This window comes from Nicotiana tabacum, chromosome 19 (assembly GCF_000715075.1).
Source record: "Nicotiana tabacum cultivar K326 chromosome 19, ASM71507v2, whole genome shotgun sequence".
NCBI lineage: Eukaryota > Viridiplantae > Streptophyta > Magnoliopsida > Solanales > Solanaceae > Nicotiana > Nicotiana tabacum.
This window is the reverse complement of record NC_134098.1, coordinates 69,843,163-69,862,388: the sequence shown is the minus strand read 5'-3', so window position 1 is coordinate 69,862,388 and position 19,226 is coordinate 69,843,163. Positions and strand designations below refer to the sequence as shown.

Sequence of the window (19,226 nt, the reverse complement as noted above, 5' to 3'; positions counted from 1 at the left end):
GGTTGTAGTGTTGTTGTGGCCGTGCATAAGGTTGGACATTCATCACCGCATAGGGAGGCGGTGCCATGGCATATGCTGCATCTTGATGGGGGTAGTAGTGTTGTGGGGTTCTGGAAGGCAGGTAAGAATGATCGCGGGATCGATGGGGGCCTCTCAAACCTGAAGTCATCAAGGCTCCTTCTTCCTTCTTCTTTCGATTTGCTAAACATCCCGAGCCGTTCTGGATGGCTTGGGAGGTGGCTCTCAAAGCAGATTGACTTATGATTCGGCCAGTTTTCAAGCCATTTTCTACCATTTCTTCGATTTTTATAGCCTCTGCAAAAAGGTTTTCCCATTGCAGACATCATGTTTTGAAAGTAATCGGCCTATTGGGTCTGCAAGAAAACATTGACCATTTCTGCCTCATCCATAGGCGGTTTCACTCTGGATGCTTGCTCACGCCACTTGATAGCATATTCACTGAAGCTTTCCGTGGTTTTCTTCTTGAAATTGGTCAGAGAATTCCTATCTGGAGCTATATCAATATTATATTGAAATTGCCTGATGAAATCTCGGGCCAAGTCATCCCATATATGCCAATGGGAGATGTCCTGATTTATGTACCATTCTGACGCAATTCCCGTCAAGCTCTCCCTGAAATAGGCCATCAAAAGTTCTTCTTTTCCACCTGCCCCTCTCAGCTGATTGCAATATCTTTTCAAATGAGCGATCGGGTCTCCATGCCCATCGTATTTTTCGAATTTTGGCGTTTTAAAACCAATGGGCAAATGAACATGAGGAAACATACACAGATCGGAGTAGGAGACACTCTTTTGGCCACTCAGGCCTTGCATGTTCTTCAGACCTTTTTCGAGGCTTTTCATCTTCCGAACCATCTCTTCTTGCTCGGGGTTTCTCATAGTTCTTTCCTGTTCCATAGGAGACTCAAACTGCTGGTGTTGAGGGTAAGAGTTTGGGGTAACATGAGCGTTGTCTAGCTGAAATTGCGGGACTTGAAAAGTGAAAGCTGAAGGCTCGAAGCATGGCCTGGGAACTGTTGGTTGTGCCATAGTAGAGACTGGTGGTGCGGTGAATAATGTAAAAGGTACCCCTGAAAACGGTGCCTGGGGGCGAACCTCAGAAGGCATACCGGTGAAATTGGCCGATATAGTGGGGTACCCAAATGGGATGAATGGGTTTGTTACGGGGATGGGGACATTAGAGATTCCACTCGTCCTGGGAAGCAGTTCAGGAAATCCGGGGATTATACTGGGCGGTTCTTTGCCATTAGACCAAGCGTCCCACATTTCTAACATGCGGACGCGCAACCTTCTATTTTCCTCAGTGGCTGCGGACTCTGACTGTGGAATAGCCGATACAGGACTATCCTCAGGCTCAATAATTGGTAGATGACTTTCAGAGGCCATAAGAACACTGCCTTTAGATCTCGTGAAGTAAGGATGGGAAGCCAGATTACCACAAAACCAACCACCTAAACAGGACCTTTGATATTTGCACACACAACAACCTGGTTAGTTTGAGATATTTAATAGATAAGGAATCGCATATTGGGGATGCAATGCACTTAAATAATTAAATATTTCTAAATGTCTTTGCAACGCTTGTATGTTTTATCCTGGCTTTACTATCTCTTTTCTCAAATTTTGAATCCTTATTTCTTTTTCCTTCCCTTATTGTTGTTTTTGCTCTTTTATTTTTCACTTTTTTTTCTTTCTTGTTCACTCAATTTTCCTTCTTTTTCTCTCTTTTTCTTTATTTTTCACTCAGATTGTCTATAGCTACAATCGAATCCGATGGGGATTGCCTACGTATTATGACACCGCATGAATCAGATCATTATGTAGTTCAGGAAATAAATGCAGAATAAAAGAAAAGAAAATTTTGGTTTTTGGTTTTTTTTCAACATTTCATTAAATAAAATCTTTTTGGGTTTTTCTATTAGAAAGATTTTGGAAATACTGATGATTAAACATACATACTCAAAACAAAAAAAAAAACAGACTCGAAAAGGTAAAAAATACAGACTCAAAGCGAAAAATAATAAATAAATAAAAATCAGGAATACATAAGAGCCTCTAATACTACTCCGGGGCCCTGTGGTATATCAGTCGGTCTCGACGTGGGCCTGCGTGCAATCTCTTCTTGAAGGTACTCTAAATCATCCATCACATGACGGACAAAAGTCATCACAGAAGTAAAGAACTTGGACCTGGTCATATCTTCGCATTCATGGCATTTCATTACGACGTAATCAGCGATTTCTTTAATCCTCATTCTAACGACACCCTTTTCTTGGAGAAAGCGTCCAATTTGCTGAGACCGGGCCTCCAATACTTGTGTGGCCATATGGTTTTGGTCTTGCAATTGTTGTATGACTTCTTCCAATCGGGAAATAGATGTATAACAATGCTCTCTTTCAGCTTTGAAATCCTTTGTCCGTTGGACCATTTTATTTTCGAGATTAGTCAGCTTTTCCCTTAAGATCGCGACCCCTCTATCATACTTTTGCTTTAAATACTGAACACACCTTGCCCGTTCTTCTGCATTATTCGCCAATTTTGCCCGAGCTTTTGCCAATTCATCCTCGGCCTTTGTCAAATCAAACCCATAATCATGAACTTTCCGTCTCAGATTGCTTATGAGTCTTTCATTTTTTTCGCTTTTTACCGGGTTTTCAGCAACTATTTTCATTTTCTGAATTTGAGCTCGGAGGGCTTCATTTTCTCGGGCCAACCTTTTCTTTTCTCCTTCATCCTAAGCAGCCTGCAAACTACTGTTAAATTTGTGGTTTTTGATTTGATCCTCTAGCTTGCTTATGGTGGTCCAGTATTCCTTTTCTTTAGCTAACCAAACCCACTGTTCTCACGCTCCATCGGTGAATTGTTGGACATGGGGTCTTTTGGCGGGTTGTTTCGTCTCTTGATCGACTCGAACTCTCTTACCATACCAGGCTGTGTAGTTAGATTCTACTTCACCCGAGGAACAATCTCGTACTTGAGTCTGTGGCTCCAGAAACCTACATTAGTGCCAAATCTGGCGAACCTTTTCTTCTGGTAATGCGGCTTTTGGGCATAGTTCAATAACCTGTGGACTCAAATCTTCATCATAAGGGACTGTTTGGTATCTTCCTAATTGGCATAGGACTCGATGCATAGCATATGGCTGAATACTCCGAAGTCCCATCAATAAAAGAAAGCACACTCCGGCAGACATGTAAATAACCTTGTTGACCGTGAGCCAACTAAAAGTCCACTCAATTCGGTTTGCGGTCAAAAAACCCAAATACGCGAACCAAGCCTCAGTACCCTCCGGTAACTCATGACTGTTTACCCAGTTTCCGTATTCTTCAATGCAATCGAGTCCGGTCTGACCGTAGTTCATGTACCTCAGGCGATGGCAAAGATGTTCCACCAGCCACATTTGCAAAAGCAAGTTGCAACCCTCAAAGAACTTTGTCCCGGTTCGACAGGCAGTTAGAGCTCGATAGATTTCTGCGAGAATCATCTATATAAGAGTGCCATTGGCCTTTTTCACCATAAAGTCGGCCATTCCTGCAAGTCCTAGCTCTATATGTCTGTCACTCCTTGGGCATATCAGAGTGCCTAAAAAGGCAACTACGAAGGCTAAACCTCTGCGTGCTTCCCATTTGTTTTTATTTCCCTGATGACTTAAACCATTGTCCGGAGCCTCAAATCCTCGGGGATCCCCATACCGGCTATATAAGAAGTGGAATGTGCAAAATCCTTTGGCCAAATTTCCATCTTTAACCTGCCAGCTAATGCTCAGAAGGTTCAAAAACTTATGAGGAGTTACAAGTCTTGGTGCTACTCGATATTGGTGCTTGAGATTCCCGTCAAGACCAACATAACCTGCCATCTCTTCTAGCAAAGGGGTCAACTCAAAATCAGAGAAGTGGAAAACATTGTGCGTCGGGTCCCAAAACGGTATCAAAGCTTCAATTATATCAACCCTTGGTTTAATTTTCAGAAGCCCGGTGAGCCCACCTAAAGCCTTTGTCACATAAAGCTTGCTGACCTCCCCCAGGTCATTCCACCACATGTGGAGTCCCAGTGGAATCTCATCTACAACCCGAAAAGGTACATTCTCAACGATGCTCATTTTGCACACAAATTGAGGACAAAAATCAAAACCGACACATTTTCCAAAAACACAAAGTGGTTAATTTTAAAAATCCAAATAAGTAAATTTCGTAACAATTTTTTTTTTGTTGCAAATATGACCCTTTCAGCACTTGAGGAAAGTTTTTAGGGTTGTTTCTGCCAACTGAGGTTGGTTATAGGAGAAAAGACTGACTTGGGTTTACATTGTAGCTATTCTTGTGAAAATAGCTTTTCGGCGCTCCAGGAGAATGTTTTAAGGCTATTTTGACAAGAACGACCCTGGGTGATGATCATGTTTCAAAAGGTTCTTATTTTGGTTAGTTTTGAAAAAATGTGGTCGGACCTGATAGGGGTTGCCTACGTATCTCACATCCGGTGAGAATCAGACCCGCGTAGTTCGGTAGGTTTTGGAGCAATAAGAAAACACGACTTATTTTGAAAATGACTTTTTTTTTAGAGTTCCAGTATTTTTCAAATACCTGGATTTTCAAAACAGGGTTAATTTTTTTTTTTACCTCACTCTTTGTTTTTTCTTGGTTCCATTTCCCTATTCTAGAAGCCGGTCAACATGCAAGCCGAAATAAACATATGCTCAAATAACATGTAAAATGCATCAAGATGGTCCAATATATTGGGTACACCTATCCTAGACGAACCCAACCCCTATGTTGAGTCCCCCAAGTCAAATGCACATGATGCAAATAAATGTCCTACTAGGGATCCGGCATGAGGCTATGTTATTCTAGGTTTAGATCCTAGGTGTGTTGTTCTAGACCTGGCTTACCCGAGCAGACAACTCGAGCCGGGGGGGGGGGGGGAGGGGCAGCGTACCGGAAATACAGAAGCTTCACCGGCTTTGCAACTTGTCCGAACCTCGTTCTAAAATTAGGGTATGACTCTAACAGAAAAGAAGTCACGCGAAGCGCACGCTTCCCAAAAGATTTAGAAGACTCAGAGAGAAGAGGGTTTCGTAACAGTTTATATACAGTTCAAGCAATATCAAAGCGGTAAAAAGCGGCATTTAGCACATTAGGCTCAAACACGTAAAAATCAGATAATAAATAAAAGCCAAATATAACAGCTATTCTAAGCTCGAATTCTGAACCCTGAACCAGAGATTCTGGGTTCTTATTCCCCAGCAGAGTCGCCAGAGCTGTCACACCTCCCTTTTTCCGAGGGGATATGGGATAGGGAAGTTTTTCCAATTAAAGTGACATTAATCGAAATGAGATTATTTATTTAATTCAGAGTCGCCACTTGGAATAATTTATGGTGTCCCAAGTCACCGGTTTATTTTAGAATCCCAAATCGAGGAAATTTGACTCTTATTTTTGGTCCGCAAACACAGAAGACCGGGTAAGAAATTCTGTTAACCTGGGAGAAATTGTGAGGTACTCCCGAGTTCCGTGGTTTTAGCACGGTCACTTAACAATTAATACTTGGCGTAATTATCTGATTTATTACATGTTTTAAACCTATTGTGCATTTTTGTCTTTTACCGCTTTTTAATATTTATGGAATTTATTTGAACAAGTCGCAATATCGTAGACTTGTTGTTTTGGTACACATTGCAAACTGCGCCACGTGAAATGCACCCGCGATTTACAACATGTTTATCTTTATTATTATTTGAAGTTATGGTCAAGTCGCGTGAAACGCGCACTTGAATTGGGGTTTGCGTATCATGACTATGCCACATGAACCGTACGTCCGTACCCATAGTCACGATGATTTATTATTAATCGCGCCTAAATCAAGCTACGATGTTTGAATATTATTCAATTACTAATTTTGACATTATTGTAATGTCATGAGGTATGTATATTGTTATGGAGGAAATGAAGTAAATTAATTATGGAAAAAATTGGCTAGCTTGTGAATGTTTATTTGTTTTTGGTCATGTGCAACAATTAGCCCATAAATACGCTAGGGAAGTCCAATTAAAGTCTTACACCAATCATGGCCCAACCTAATCTCTTATAATTTTACTGCTAACCAATATTTGAAATTAGACTAAATTTATGGCAGGAAAAGATAGATACAGGCAGGACCAATTTAGTCACTAAGATAGGAGATCAAAATGAAACTAAAGCATGCTAAAATGGAAAGCCATTACTTTATTGAATAAACAAGAAAAGTAACGAATTAATACATATTCATCAATAAAATTAACCATATGAACTACTAAAAAGGACAATTAATTAATCTTAAAAAATACTCAACATGAGAACAAATTAATCTTAGCACACTCAGATGCGAACTCGATCATATCATACTCAAAGTTAAATTAAAACAGAGTGACCCAAAACATTAATGAGAAAAAATAAAATAGAAAGAGAAGTGAACATTTGTATGGATGATTTTGGATTTAAATTACAACCACTCAATGATCGGATAGCTCTCAACTGGACCCTTCGGACCACGGAAAACTCGAGCGGCAAATCTCAACTTGCAACCTCAATCGACCTTGCAAAACTGACGATTTAGTGGCTGTTTTTGGAGTTTTTTTTTTTGGGTTAATGATGACTCAAAAGTGGTAAAAGGCTGGTGGTTTTGGGGTGGTGAAGCTGCTGGATTTTTCGTAAGAAAGCCGAAGAAAGAATGACACGAGTAGAAATTTCCTTATCTTAGAAGAAGAAAATAAATTTTTCTCAATTCCTTCCTCCCTATTTTCTCCTTTCTCTCTCCCCTTTTTTTCATCACGTTTCTCTTCTATTTATAGAAAAAAAATTCGAAATTTCCAGATTTTTATTTTTTATTATTTATTTATTTTTTTATTTTTAATTAAAAAGAATTTCCACTTCCCATTTTTTTTATTTTTTTTAAAAAATAATTCCCCACTTTCCTTTACTTTTATTTTTTAATTTCTCACTTTTTTTTACATTAAATATATTTAAAATCCCACTTTTTTACTTTTCTTTTTTTATTTCCCACTTATTTTACTTTTCTTTTTTTATTTCCCACTTACTTTTACTTTTGTTTTTTTAAAAAAAAATCAGATACCCTTACTTTTATTTTTTTATTCCAACTTTATTTTACTTTTTATTTTTTTAAATTTCCACATTCTTTTACTTTTATTTGTTTAATTTTCCACTTTCTTTTACTTTTTTTATTAAACAAGTTCTACCTACTTTTACTTTTATTTTTTAATTTTATATTTCTACTTTTCCTATTTTTTAATTTCCATCGAAATTTTTTTTCAAACAAAAAAAAAATTAAATTTTATTTATTTTCGGTTTTTAATTTATTTTATTTAAAAATAATAATAAAAATAATACTAATAGTAATAATTGACATTTTTAAATATTTATATAGTAGAAGGTGATAAAAATTCAAATATAGTAAATAATTAGGTGCTCACAAAGAGTATGATCCTTGGGTGTAATAGTATCATTTATACATATCAATAAGGTTTATGGAAAGATTGTTGAGTTCAAATGGGTATAGATTGGGTTGAAAATGGTAAAAATCTTCAAAGACTTTAATTGAAGATTTGAGGGTCGAGTTGATATCGGAATTTGGTGAAATTTGTATGGTTGGACTCGGGTGAGGACGAGGTTTGTTATTCTGCTATTTTTGACTGGTTTCGAGACGTGGGCCCCACGGGCAAATTTTGAGCTAAATTTCAGATTTTTATGGGAAATTAGTATTTTCTTATGGAATTAATTCCAATAAATTTTATTGACTAAATCGAATTAATTGTGGATAAATTCGAGGCGTTTGGAGGCCAATTCATGAGGCAAAGACATAGCGGAGTAAAGAATTACATGGTTTGAGGTAAGTAACACTTCTAAACTTGGTTTTGAGGATATGAATCCCCAAATTTGGTATGATATAAATTGTTTGGAGGTGACATACACGATAGGTGACGAGCATGTGGACGTGCACCATATAAATTGTGTCTTGAATAAATCCTGTGCAGTTGTAAGATTAAAGAATCATGTTATTATCTGAACATGTGGCACTTGATAGAAGAATTAAGCTGAGGCTAGTAATAAAGATCATGTTTAGGCTATATGCCGATATTTTTGGACCTATGGGGTCGTGATGCTGTTGAATTAATTATTCTAAAATATACATTTCACACTCAATAATAATCGTCCATTGTGAGGATATTTATGGGATTGAGCTGCCTAACGCAGCAGGCCATTTGGCTTTATATATGTTATTATTAAATGGATCGGGGCTGCCCGCCTGCAGCAAGCCAGAATGGCTTTATACATTATTATTGTTATGGATCGGGGCTGCCCACCTGCAACAGGCCTTATAGGCTTTACTATTTTATGGACCGGGGCTGCCCGCCTACAGCAGGCCTTATAGGCTTTGTTATTATACAGATCGGGACTGCCTACCTGCAGTAGGCCATATTGGCTTTGTATTACGCTTGGTCTGAAGGAGCCCCTCCGGAGTCTGTACACACCCCCAGTGAGCGTAGATGATCATCAATATTCGGGATGGACTTCCCAGGGCATGGACTTGCCTTACTTACTGTTTATATATATATTTGGGATGGATTTTCCCAGGGCATAGACTTGCCTTACTTAATTGTATTGTAATGAGTTATCTAGACATGGATCGACTTCCAAGGGCATGGACTTGCCTTACTTACTGCTTTTATATATATATATATATATATATATATATATATATATATATATAGTTGGGATAGATTTTCCCAGGGCATGGACTTGCCTTACTTACTTGTATTGTAATGAGTTTACCTGGACATGGATCTTGATCGAATTATTTATATTTGGGAGATAAATTATCACAGGGCTGGATTGGCCTTATACTGTACTGAGTGACTGACTGTCAGTCGATGTGTATTTATATACGGGTTGGAACACCCCTGGGCTGGATTGGCCATAAATAGTATCAAGTGACCGGATAATTTGTGACCAGTATTTACATGAGGTCTTGTTACTGAGATGTCATATGCCTCATATCATGCAGTATTGATCTATTTCACTTGTATTGAGTTTAACTGTTGAACTTGAAAGTATGCCTACGTTTCTGTACCATTATTTATATTGGACTGTACCTGCGGAGCTCATTATTTCTTTTAGCCCAGAGGTTAGTCTTGTTACTTATTGAGTTAGTTATACTCATACTACACTCTGCACCTCGTGTGCAGATCTAGGAGCTCCCGGATACGACGACTGCTAGAATTTGGATTTATTTCTGTTGGAGAGTATCAAGGTAGCTGCTTGATGACCGCGGACTTGATTCCCTTCCTGTTTAGTTATTGTACTGTTCTATACTTCAGACAGTGATGTTTATCAGTCAAACTTTGTATCCATTTAGATGCTCATGTACTTAGTGACACCGGGTTTTGGGAGTGTTATATTTGTAATTGTGAGATTCCCTCCGCTGAAATTAATTATTTTGTTTTCAAATTTAAAAGATATGGTATTTTATTGAGATTTTCGGCTTGCCTAGTATTGAGATAGGCGCGATCACGACAGGTGAGATTTTGGGTCGTGACAAGTTGGTATCAGAGCCTAGGTTACATAGGTCTCACGAGTCATCAGCAGGTTTAGTACAGTCTTGCGGATCGGTACGGAGACATCTGTACTTAACTTCGAGAGGCTGCAGAATCCTTAGGAAAAATTTTACATTCTTCTATTCTGTCGTGCAAATTCGTTGATTCTGGAAACTAAAATTCTGTTATTCTATTCTCTCATAGATGGTGAGAACACGTACTACCGAATCGGATGGTCAGCCACCAGTGCCACCAGTTAGGGCCGCGAGAGGCCGGGGCCGTGGTAGAGGCCAGGGCCGAGGTGTAGCTCGTACCATAGTTGTACCAGTACCGGTAGTACCACCAGTTACTCCAGCTCAGGAGCAGATTCCAGATATAGTTGAGCCGACAGGATCAGCTCAGGTACCAGCTGTGCCCATTGAGATTGCAAGCATTTAGGAGACTTTGGCTAAGATATTGAGAGTCTGCAATGATCTTGCTCAGGTGGTTTCGGCTCAGGCTGCACCTTCCACTTCTCAGGCCGGGGGAGTTACTCATACCCCTGTTGCCCTTACTCCAGACCAGGTAGTACAGGGCCTCTAGATACCACGGGCACTACCAACCCAGCCGGCTACAACTGCTCAGGCCCCGGTAGTTCCTGTTATGACAGATGATGAGTAGAGGAGACTTGAGAGATTTGAGAGGCTTCGACCTCCACAATTTAGCGGCATTGAGTCAGAGGATGCTCAAGATTTTCTAGATAGGTATCAACGGATGCTTCGGACAACGGGTATTCTGGAGACCAGTGGGGTCTCATTCACTACTTTTCAGTTTTCTGGGGCTGCACTCAGATGGTGGGAGACTTACTGTCACGACCCAAAAACTAACCCCAGTCGTGATGGTGCCTATCATGGAACTAGGAAAGCCGACTCATTTCCAAAACAAAATGATATTTTCATTTCAAAGATAATTTTAAGGTTATTTAACATAAAACCTCCATTTAAAGAGTTCAAATCAAAGAAAAACAGAAGTGCGGAAAAGAAAAGCCCGACATCGGGGTGTCACTAGTCATGAGTATCTACTATAATTTGTCTAACAATATCAAGGCTAACTCAGCCTGGAAAATAGCTAAATACTACTAGAGGAAGATAAGAGGGAGAAGAGCAGGGGCTGCGATTGCCAAACAGTTACCTTGCTATCTCCAAGAAAGTCTACAACCAGAACTCTCAATAACCGCTACCGTGTCCAGCTACACCTGGATCTGCACACAAGGTGCAGGGAGTAATATGAGTACGCCAACTCAGTAAGTAACAACAATAAATAAAGACTGAGCAGTAGTGACGAGAAATAAGGCATATAACGTTCATATCAGGAAAATCTCAGTAAAATACCACATGCTTTTAAAAATCAGGATTTGAATCAAACATCTCGTTTAAACCCAGTTCCAGTAAAAATCATTCAAAGACATTTTTCCAACAGTTTTTCAAACAAAGGCTCAATGCAAAGGTGAGCAAAAATGATGAAATCATAAACAGCCCCTCGGGCAAACCTCACAGTCACTCGTGCCACTAGGGCATACCTCACAATCACTCTTACCACTCGGGCATACCTCACAATCACTCTTGCCTCCCAGTCACTCAGCACTCGGCACTCAGCACTCGCACTCAGTAGGTACCTGCGCTCACTGGGGGTGTGTACATACTCCGAAGGGGCTCCTTTAGCCCAAGCGCTATAATCTGCATGGACAACTCACGTGCGATAATAATAAAGTATGCTGCAGGCGGGCAACCCCGATCCACACTCATCCTCACAAATCAGGCCCTCGGCCTCACTCAGTCATAAAGTATGCTGCAGGAGGGCAGCCCCTATCCACACTCATCCTCACAAATCAGGCCACTCGGGCATTTCAGTAAAATAGGGCATTCGGCCCAAAATATTTATATGCATCAAAATAGAGTCATAAAACTGAGTTATGCGGTAAACAAATATAAACATGACTGAGTATAGATTTTCAATCAAAAAAAAAGTGAGGATGGTAAGAAACAGCCCCTAAGGGTCCAAACAACATTGGCGCAAGGCCCAAACATGGCATTCAGCCCAATTTATAAAAAATCTTTTTAAAACATATAATTATCAATGGTTTCAACAAAGTATGCAACTTTACAGTTGCTACGGGGCGGACCAAGTCACAATTCCCCAATAGTGCACGCCCACACGCCCTTCACCTAGCATGTGCGTCACTAAAAATAGTAGAATGATACAAAATCCGGGGTTTCATACCCTCAGGACTAGATTTAAAATCGTTACTTACCTCAAACCGGTCAAATCTCTACCCCACAATGCTCTTTCCTCTGGACTCTGCCTCCAAATGCTCCAAATCTATTCACAATCAGTATAATACCATCAATATACGCTAATGGAATGAATTCCACAAGAAAAGCTTCAAAATTAGACCAAAGCTCGAAATTGGCTCAAAAATTGCCTGTGGGGCCCACGTCTCGGAACCCGACAAAAGTTACAAAATCTTAAAGCCCATCCAACCACGAGTCTACCCATACCAATTTTACCAAAATCCGACCTCAACTCGACCCTCAAATCTACAAATCTTATTTCCAAATTTCTAAGTTTCAATCTCTCATTTACACCTCAAAAATCATGTAATCTAGTCGGATTACTCGATGATAATTCAATATTATGGAGTAGAAATGATCACAAGGGACTTACCTCAAGTTTTCCTTGAAAATATATCAAAAATCGCCTCTCCCCAAGCTCCAATTTGTCAAAAATGGCAAATGGGACGAAGTCCCTGTTTTTATAATTCTGCACATACATCCTCGGTTCTGCCTCAATCTTGGCCCTCGATCTTGGCCTTCGATCGAGGTCCTCGATCCTGCCCCTCGATCCTGGTTCTCGATCCTGGGCTCGATCATGGCTTCGATCGTGGCCCTCGACCCTGAGCTCGATCATGCCTTCGATCGTGGCCTAGACTCTAGGCTCGATCATGGCTTCGATCGTGCCCCTTGACCTTGTGCTCGATCTGGGCTTCGATCGTGGCCCTCAACCCTGAGCTCGATCTGGGCTTCGATTTCTGGGCAGAAGCAATTTCCAACATAAGGAAATTGCAGCAGTTGTTCTAGTTCAATTTTTGATCCGTTAACCATCCGAAACTCACCCGAGGCCCTCGGGACCTCAACCAAATATATAAACAAGTCCTAAAACATCATACAAACTTAGTCGAATCCTCAAATCACCTCAAACAACGCTAAAACCATGAATTACACCCCAATTCAAGTCTAATGAACTTTGAAATTTCTAATTTTTACAAACAACTCCGGAACCTATCAAATCACGTCCGATTGACCTCAAATTTTTGCACACAAGTCCTAAATGACATAATAGAGGTATTCCAATTTTTAGAATCGGATTCCGACCCCGATATCAAAATATCAACCCCCCGGTCAAACTTCTCAAAAATAAAACTTTCGGCATTTCAAGCCTAATTCCTCTACGGACTTCCAAATAATATTCCGGACATGATCCTAAGCCCAAAATCACCATACGGAGCTATTGGAATCATCAAAATTCAAATCCGAGGTCGTTTACATATAGGTCCATATCCGGTCCACTTTTCTAACTTAAAATTTTCAATTATGAGACTAAGTGTCTCATTTCACTTCGAGTTCCTTCCGGATTTGAACCAACTAACCCGATATAACATAATATAGCTGAATAACACAAAAAGAAGTAGGAATGGGGAAAACTGGGTTATAACTCTCGAAACGCCCGGCCGGGTCGTTACATCCTCCCCCTCTTAAACATCCGTTCGTCCTCGAACAGGTCTAGAAACATACCTGGAGTCTCGAATAGGCATGGATATCTGCTCTGCATCTCCCGCTCGGTCTCCCAGGTGGCCTCCTCCACAGGCTGACCTCTCCATTTCACCTTCACTGAAGCTATATCCTTTGACCTCAACCTTCGAACCTGCCGATCCAAAATAGCCACCGGCTCCACATCATAAGTCATATCACCCTCTAACCGAAACGTGCTAAAATCCAAAACATGGGACAGATCTCCAATATACTTCCGGAGCATGGAAACATGAAACACTGGATGCACACTCGACAAGCTGGGTGGCAAGGCAAGCTTATAAGCCACATCTCCTATCCTCTGAAGCACCTCAAAAGGCCCAATGAACCGGGGGCTCAACTTTCCCCACTTTGCAAACCTCATAACACCCTTCATGGGTGATATCTTCAGCAAAACCTTCTCCCCAACCATAAAAGATACATCACAAACCTTCCTATCCGCGTAGCTCTTCTGCCTAGACTGCGCCGTGCGAAGCCGCTCCTGAATCAATTTCACCTTATCTAATGTGTCCTGGACCAAGTCTGTACCTAAGAGCCTAGCCTCACCTGGCTCAAACCATCCAACCGGAGATCTACACCTCCTCCCATACAAAGCCTCGTACGGAGCCATCTGAATACTCGACTGATAACTGTTATTATACGCAAACTCCGCGAGTGGCACAAACTGGTCCCATGAACCCCCAAAATCAATGACACAAGCACGCAACATGTCCTCCAATATCTGAATAGTGCGCTCGGACTGCCCGTCCGTCTGAGGGTGAAAATCTGTGCTTAACTCAACCTGAGTACTCAACTCTCGCTGCACGGCCCTTTAAAACTGCGATGTGAACTGAGTACCCCTATCTGAAATGATGGAAACTGGGACACCATGCAGGCGAACGATCTCTCGGATGTAAATTTCAGTCAACCGATCCACAATAACCCAAATAGCGTCGAACTTCCTCGAAGTCCGTGGGAGCCCAACTACAAAGTCCATAGTGATCCGCTCCCACTTCCACTCTGGGATCTCTAACCTCTGAAGCAAGCCACCCGGTCTCTGATGCTCGTACTTAAACTGCTGACAGTTTAGACACCAAGCCACAAACCCAACTATATCCTTCTTCATCCGCCTCCACCAATAGTGCTGCCTCAAATCCTGGTACATCTTCGCGGCACCTGGATAGATGGAATACCGCGAGCTGTGGGCCTCTTCAAGAATCAGCTCTCGAAGCCTATCTACATTAAGCACACATATCCGGCCCTGCATTCTCAGCACCCTGTCATCACCAATAGTCACATCCCTAGCATCACCTCTCCGAACCCTATCTTGAAGAACGAGCAAGTGAGGGTCATCATACTGATGCTCTGATACGGTCATAAAGAGAAGACCTGGAGACCACACAAGCCAATACCCGACTAGGCTCCGAAATATCCAATCTGACAAGCTGGCCTGCCAAGGTCTGAACATCTAATGCCAAAGGTCTCTCTGCTGCTAGAAGATATGCTAAACTCCCCAAACTCTCTGCCCGGCAACTCAAAATATCGGCCACCACATTAGCCTTCCCCGGATGGTACAAGATAGTGATATCATAGTCCTTAAGAAGCTCCAACCATCTCCGCTGACTCAAATTAAGATCCTTCTGCTTTAACAGATACTGCAGACTCCGATGATCAGTATAGATCTCACAATGAACCTCATACAAATAATGACGCCAAATCTTCAAGGCGTGAACAATGGCTACTAACTCAAGATCATGGATATGATAGTTCTTCTCATGGGTCTTCAACTGGCGCGAGGCATAGGCAATCACCCTACCCTCCTGCATCAAAACACAACCAATGCCTATCCTCGAGGCATCACAATACACGTTGTAAGAACCTGAAGTTGATGGCAAAACTAACACTAGAGCTGTGGTCAAAGCAGTCTTGAACTTCTGAAAGCTCTCCTCACACTCATCCGACCACCTGAATGGAGAAATTTGGTCAAGGGGATGCAATAGATGAAAATCCCTCCACAAAGCGATGGTAGTAACCCGCCAAACCAAGAAAGCTCCTAATCTCTATGGCTGAGGACGGTCTGGGCCAACTCTGCACCGCCTCTATCTTCTTCGGATCCACCTGAATACCCTCACTGGACACCACGTGCCCTAAGAATGCTACTGAACTGAGCCAAAACTCACATTTAGAGAACTTTGCATAAAGCTTCTCCTCCCTCAATCTCTGCAATACAACCCTCAAATGCTGAGAGTGCTCTTCCTGGCTACGAGAGTACACCAGGATGTTGTCAATGAATGCAATGATGAATGAGTCCAAATAGGGCTGGAATACACTGTTCATCAGATGCATGAATGTTGCTGGGGCATTGGTCAGCCCAAAAGACATCACCAAAAACTCATAGTGGCCATATCGGGTTCTGAAGGCTGTCTTGAGAATATATGAATCCCAAATTTTCAGCTGGTGATAACCGGACCTCAAATCAATCTTAGAGAACACCCTCGCTCCCTGAAACTGGTCGAATAAATCATTAATACGAGGCAAAGGATACTTGTTCTTGACTGTGACCTTGTTCAACTGCCTGTAATCAATACACATTCTCATGGAACCATCCTTCTTATTCACAAATAGAACCGGTGCACCCCAAGGCGACACACTAGGCCGAATAAACCCCTTATCAAGGAGTTCCTGAAGCTGTTCTTTCAATTCCTTCAACTCCGCCGGTGCCATACGATACGGTGAAATAGAAATGGGCTGAGTGCCCGGTACCAAATCAATACCAAAGTCAATATCCCTGTTAGGCGGCATGCCCGGTAGGTCTGCAGGAAACACATCCGAAAAATCACGTACCACTGGAACAGAATAAATGACAGGAGTCTCTGCACTAACATCCCTCACAGAAGCCAAATAAGATAGGCAACCCTTTCAACCATGCGCTGAGCCTTCAAATATGAAATCACCCTACTTGGTACATAATCTATAGAACTGCTCCACTCAACCCTCGGAATTCCCGGCATAGCCAACGTCACCGTCTTAGCGTAACAATCTAGAACAACATGACATGGGGATAACCAATCCATACCCAATATCACATCAAAGTCAGCCATACTGAGCAACAATAGATCTACTCGGGTCTGCAGACCCCCAATAGTCACCACACATGACCGATATACGCGGTCCACAATAATAGTATCGCCCACAAGAGTAGATACATGTACAGATGAAACTAAATCGCCCGCAAGAGTAGATACATGTACAGATGGAACCAGGGTCAAATAATACTGAGGCATCTCTGTGGCAAACTGAGACAATATCTATAATCACAGCATATGAAGTAATAGCATCTGGTCTGGCAGGGAGAACATAGAAACGGGCCTGACCACCCCCTGATCTGCCTCCCCTTTAGGGCGACCCCTAGCTGACTGACCTCTACCCCAAGCTGACTGGGCGGATGGTGAGGTAGCTGGGGCTGTAGTAAGAGGCTGACTCCTCTACTGAGATAGACCTCCATGACGACGAGGACACTGCCTCCATATATGCCCAAGCTCCCCACACTCAAAACAACTCCCTGGTGCTGGCGGCGGAAACTAAAGGGAACACCTAGCACCGGGATGACTGGTAGAAGAACCTGGCATGGAAGAGCCCTGAAGAAGTGGAGCACGGGACGAACTCTGAACTGGAAGGGCACTAAGTGATGAGTGGCCCTGATGAGAACTGTGAGAACTATGGCCAGATGATGCACCCCGATGAAATGGCCGAGCTGACTGAGCCTGTCTGAAATGACAACCTCTACCGTGCTGGAACTGACCCCCAAAAGGAGCACCGCTGAATCCACCTTGACCACGAGGCCTCTTGGCCTCCCGCTCAACCCTCTCCTGACCGCGAACCATCTCAATCTGCCGAGCAATGTCGACAACCTCATCAAAGGTAGTACCCGAAACTCGCTCCCTAGTCATGAGCAACTGTAGCTGATAAGTGAGGTCATGAATAAACCTCATGATCCTCTCTCTGTCCGTGGGAACCAACCAGATAGCATGACGGGCCAACTCAGAGAACTGCATCTCATACTGCATCACAGACATATCACCCTGGCGTAGCCGCTCAAACTGTCTACGCAGCTCCTTTCTGAGGGATCGAGGCACGAACTTCTCCAAAAAGACCACAGAGGGCTGCTGCCAAGTAAGGGGTGTTGCGCCAACAAGCCTACGCCTCTTGTAAGTCTCCCACCATCTGAGTGCAGCCCCAGAAAACTGAAAGGTAGTGAACGAGATCCCACAAGTCTCCAAAACACCAGCAGTACGGAGTATCCTCTAACACCTGTCCAAAAAGTCTTAAGCGTCGTCTCTCTCTGTGCCACTGAAAGGTGGTGGCTGAAGTCTCCCAAACCTCTCCAACCTACGCTAATCATCCTCACACATAGCAGGAAACACATAATCCTGAGCAACAGCAACCGGAAGGGCTGGTGGTGCCTCTGGTATCTGAAGTCCCTGAATAACCTGCTCGAGTGTGCGAGCGACGGGAGTTTGAGTGCCTCCCCTGGCCTGAGAAGTGGTTACGGCCGTCGAAATAGAGACCACCTGAGCAAGGCCAGTACACGCTGTCAGAATCTAAGCTAGGGCCTCCTAAAGGCATGGAATCACAATAGGCACAGGTGGTGCTTGAACTGGTGCATCAACAACTGGAACTTGGTCCTGATCTGGGACAATCGGTGGATCTGTAGGTACTGCCCCAACTGCTGTACGGGCTGTACCTCTGCCCCTACCACAGCCTCTACCGCAGCCTCGGCCTCTCGCAGCCCTGGCTGGTGGTACTAGTAGCTGGCCCTCCTGACCGGTAGTACAAGTCCTCACCATCTGTGAGAGAATGAAACAACAGATGTTTAGTTACTAGAATCAACAGATTTGCACGACAAGAATTCAAGAATGTGGAGTTTCCTAAAGGTTCTGCAGCCTCCTAAAGATAAGTACAGACGTCTCCGTACCGATCCACAAGACTCTACTAAACCCACTCATGACTCGTGAGACCTATGTAACCTAGGCTCTGATACCAATCTGTCACGACCCAAAAATTAACCCCAGTCATAATGGCGCCTATCGTGGAACTAGGAAAGCCGACTCATTTCCAAAACAAAATGATATTTTCATTTCAAAGATAATTTCAAGGTTATTTAACATAAAATCTCCATTTAAAGAGTTCAAATCAAAGAAAAATAGAAGTGCGGAAAAGAAAAGCCCGACATCGGGGTGTCACTAGTCATGAGCATCTACTATAATCTGTCTAACAATATCAAGGCTAACTCAGCCTAGAAAATAGCTAAATACTACTAGAGGAAGATAAGAGGGCGAAGAGCAGGGGCTGCGATTTTTAAATGACAAATGGGACGAAGTCCCTATTTTTATAATTCTGCCCAGACATCCTCGGTTCTGCCTCGATCTTAGCCCTCGATCTTGGCCTTCGATCTAGGTCCTCAATCCTGGTCCTCGGTCCTGCCCCTCGATCCTGGTTCTTGATCCTCGGCTCAATCATGGCTTCGATCGTGGCCCTCGACCCTGAGCTCGATCATGCCTTCGATCGTGGTCCTCGACTCTGGGCTCGATCATGGCTTCAATCGTGCCCCTCGACCCTGAGCTCAATCTGGGCTTCAATCGTGGCCCTCGACCATGAGCTCGATCTGGGCTTCGATTTTTGGGCAGAAGCAATTTCCAACAGAAGGAAATTGCAACAGCTGTTCTAGTTCAAATTTTGATCCGTTAACCATCCGAAACTCACCCGAGGCCCTTAGGACCTCAACCAAATACACCAACA

General features: G+C 42.6%; 1 protein-coding gene across 1 annotated transcript; it reads right to left on the bottom strand.

The window, feature by feature from the left end:
* Nucleotides 1-365: 365 nt before the first annotated feature.
* Nucleotides 366-1,406, bottom strand: LOC142173539 (uncharacterized). The gene has a single exon (XM_075239147.1). It carries the CDS (start codon nt 1,404-1,406, stop codon nt 366-368), a length of 1,041 nt encoding a protein of 346 aa, XP_075095248.1.
* Nucleotides 1,407-19,226: the final 17,820 nt, after the last annotated feature.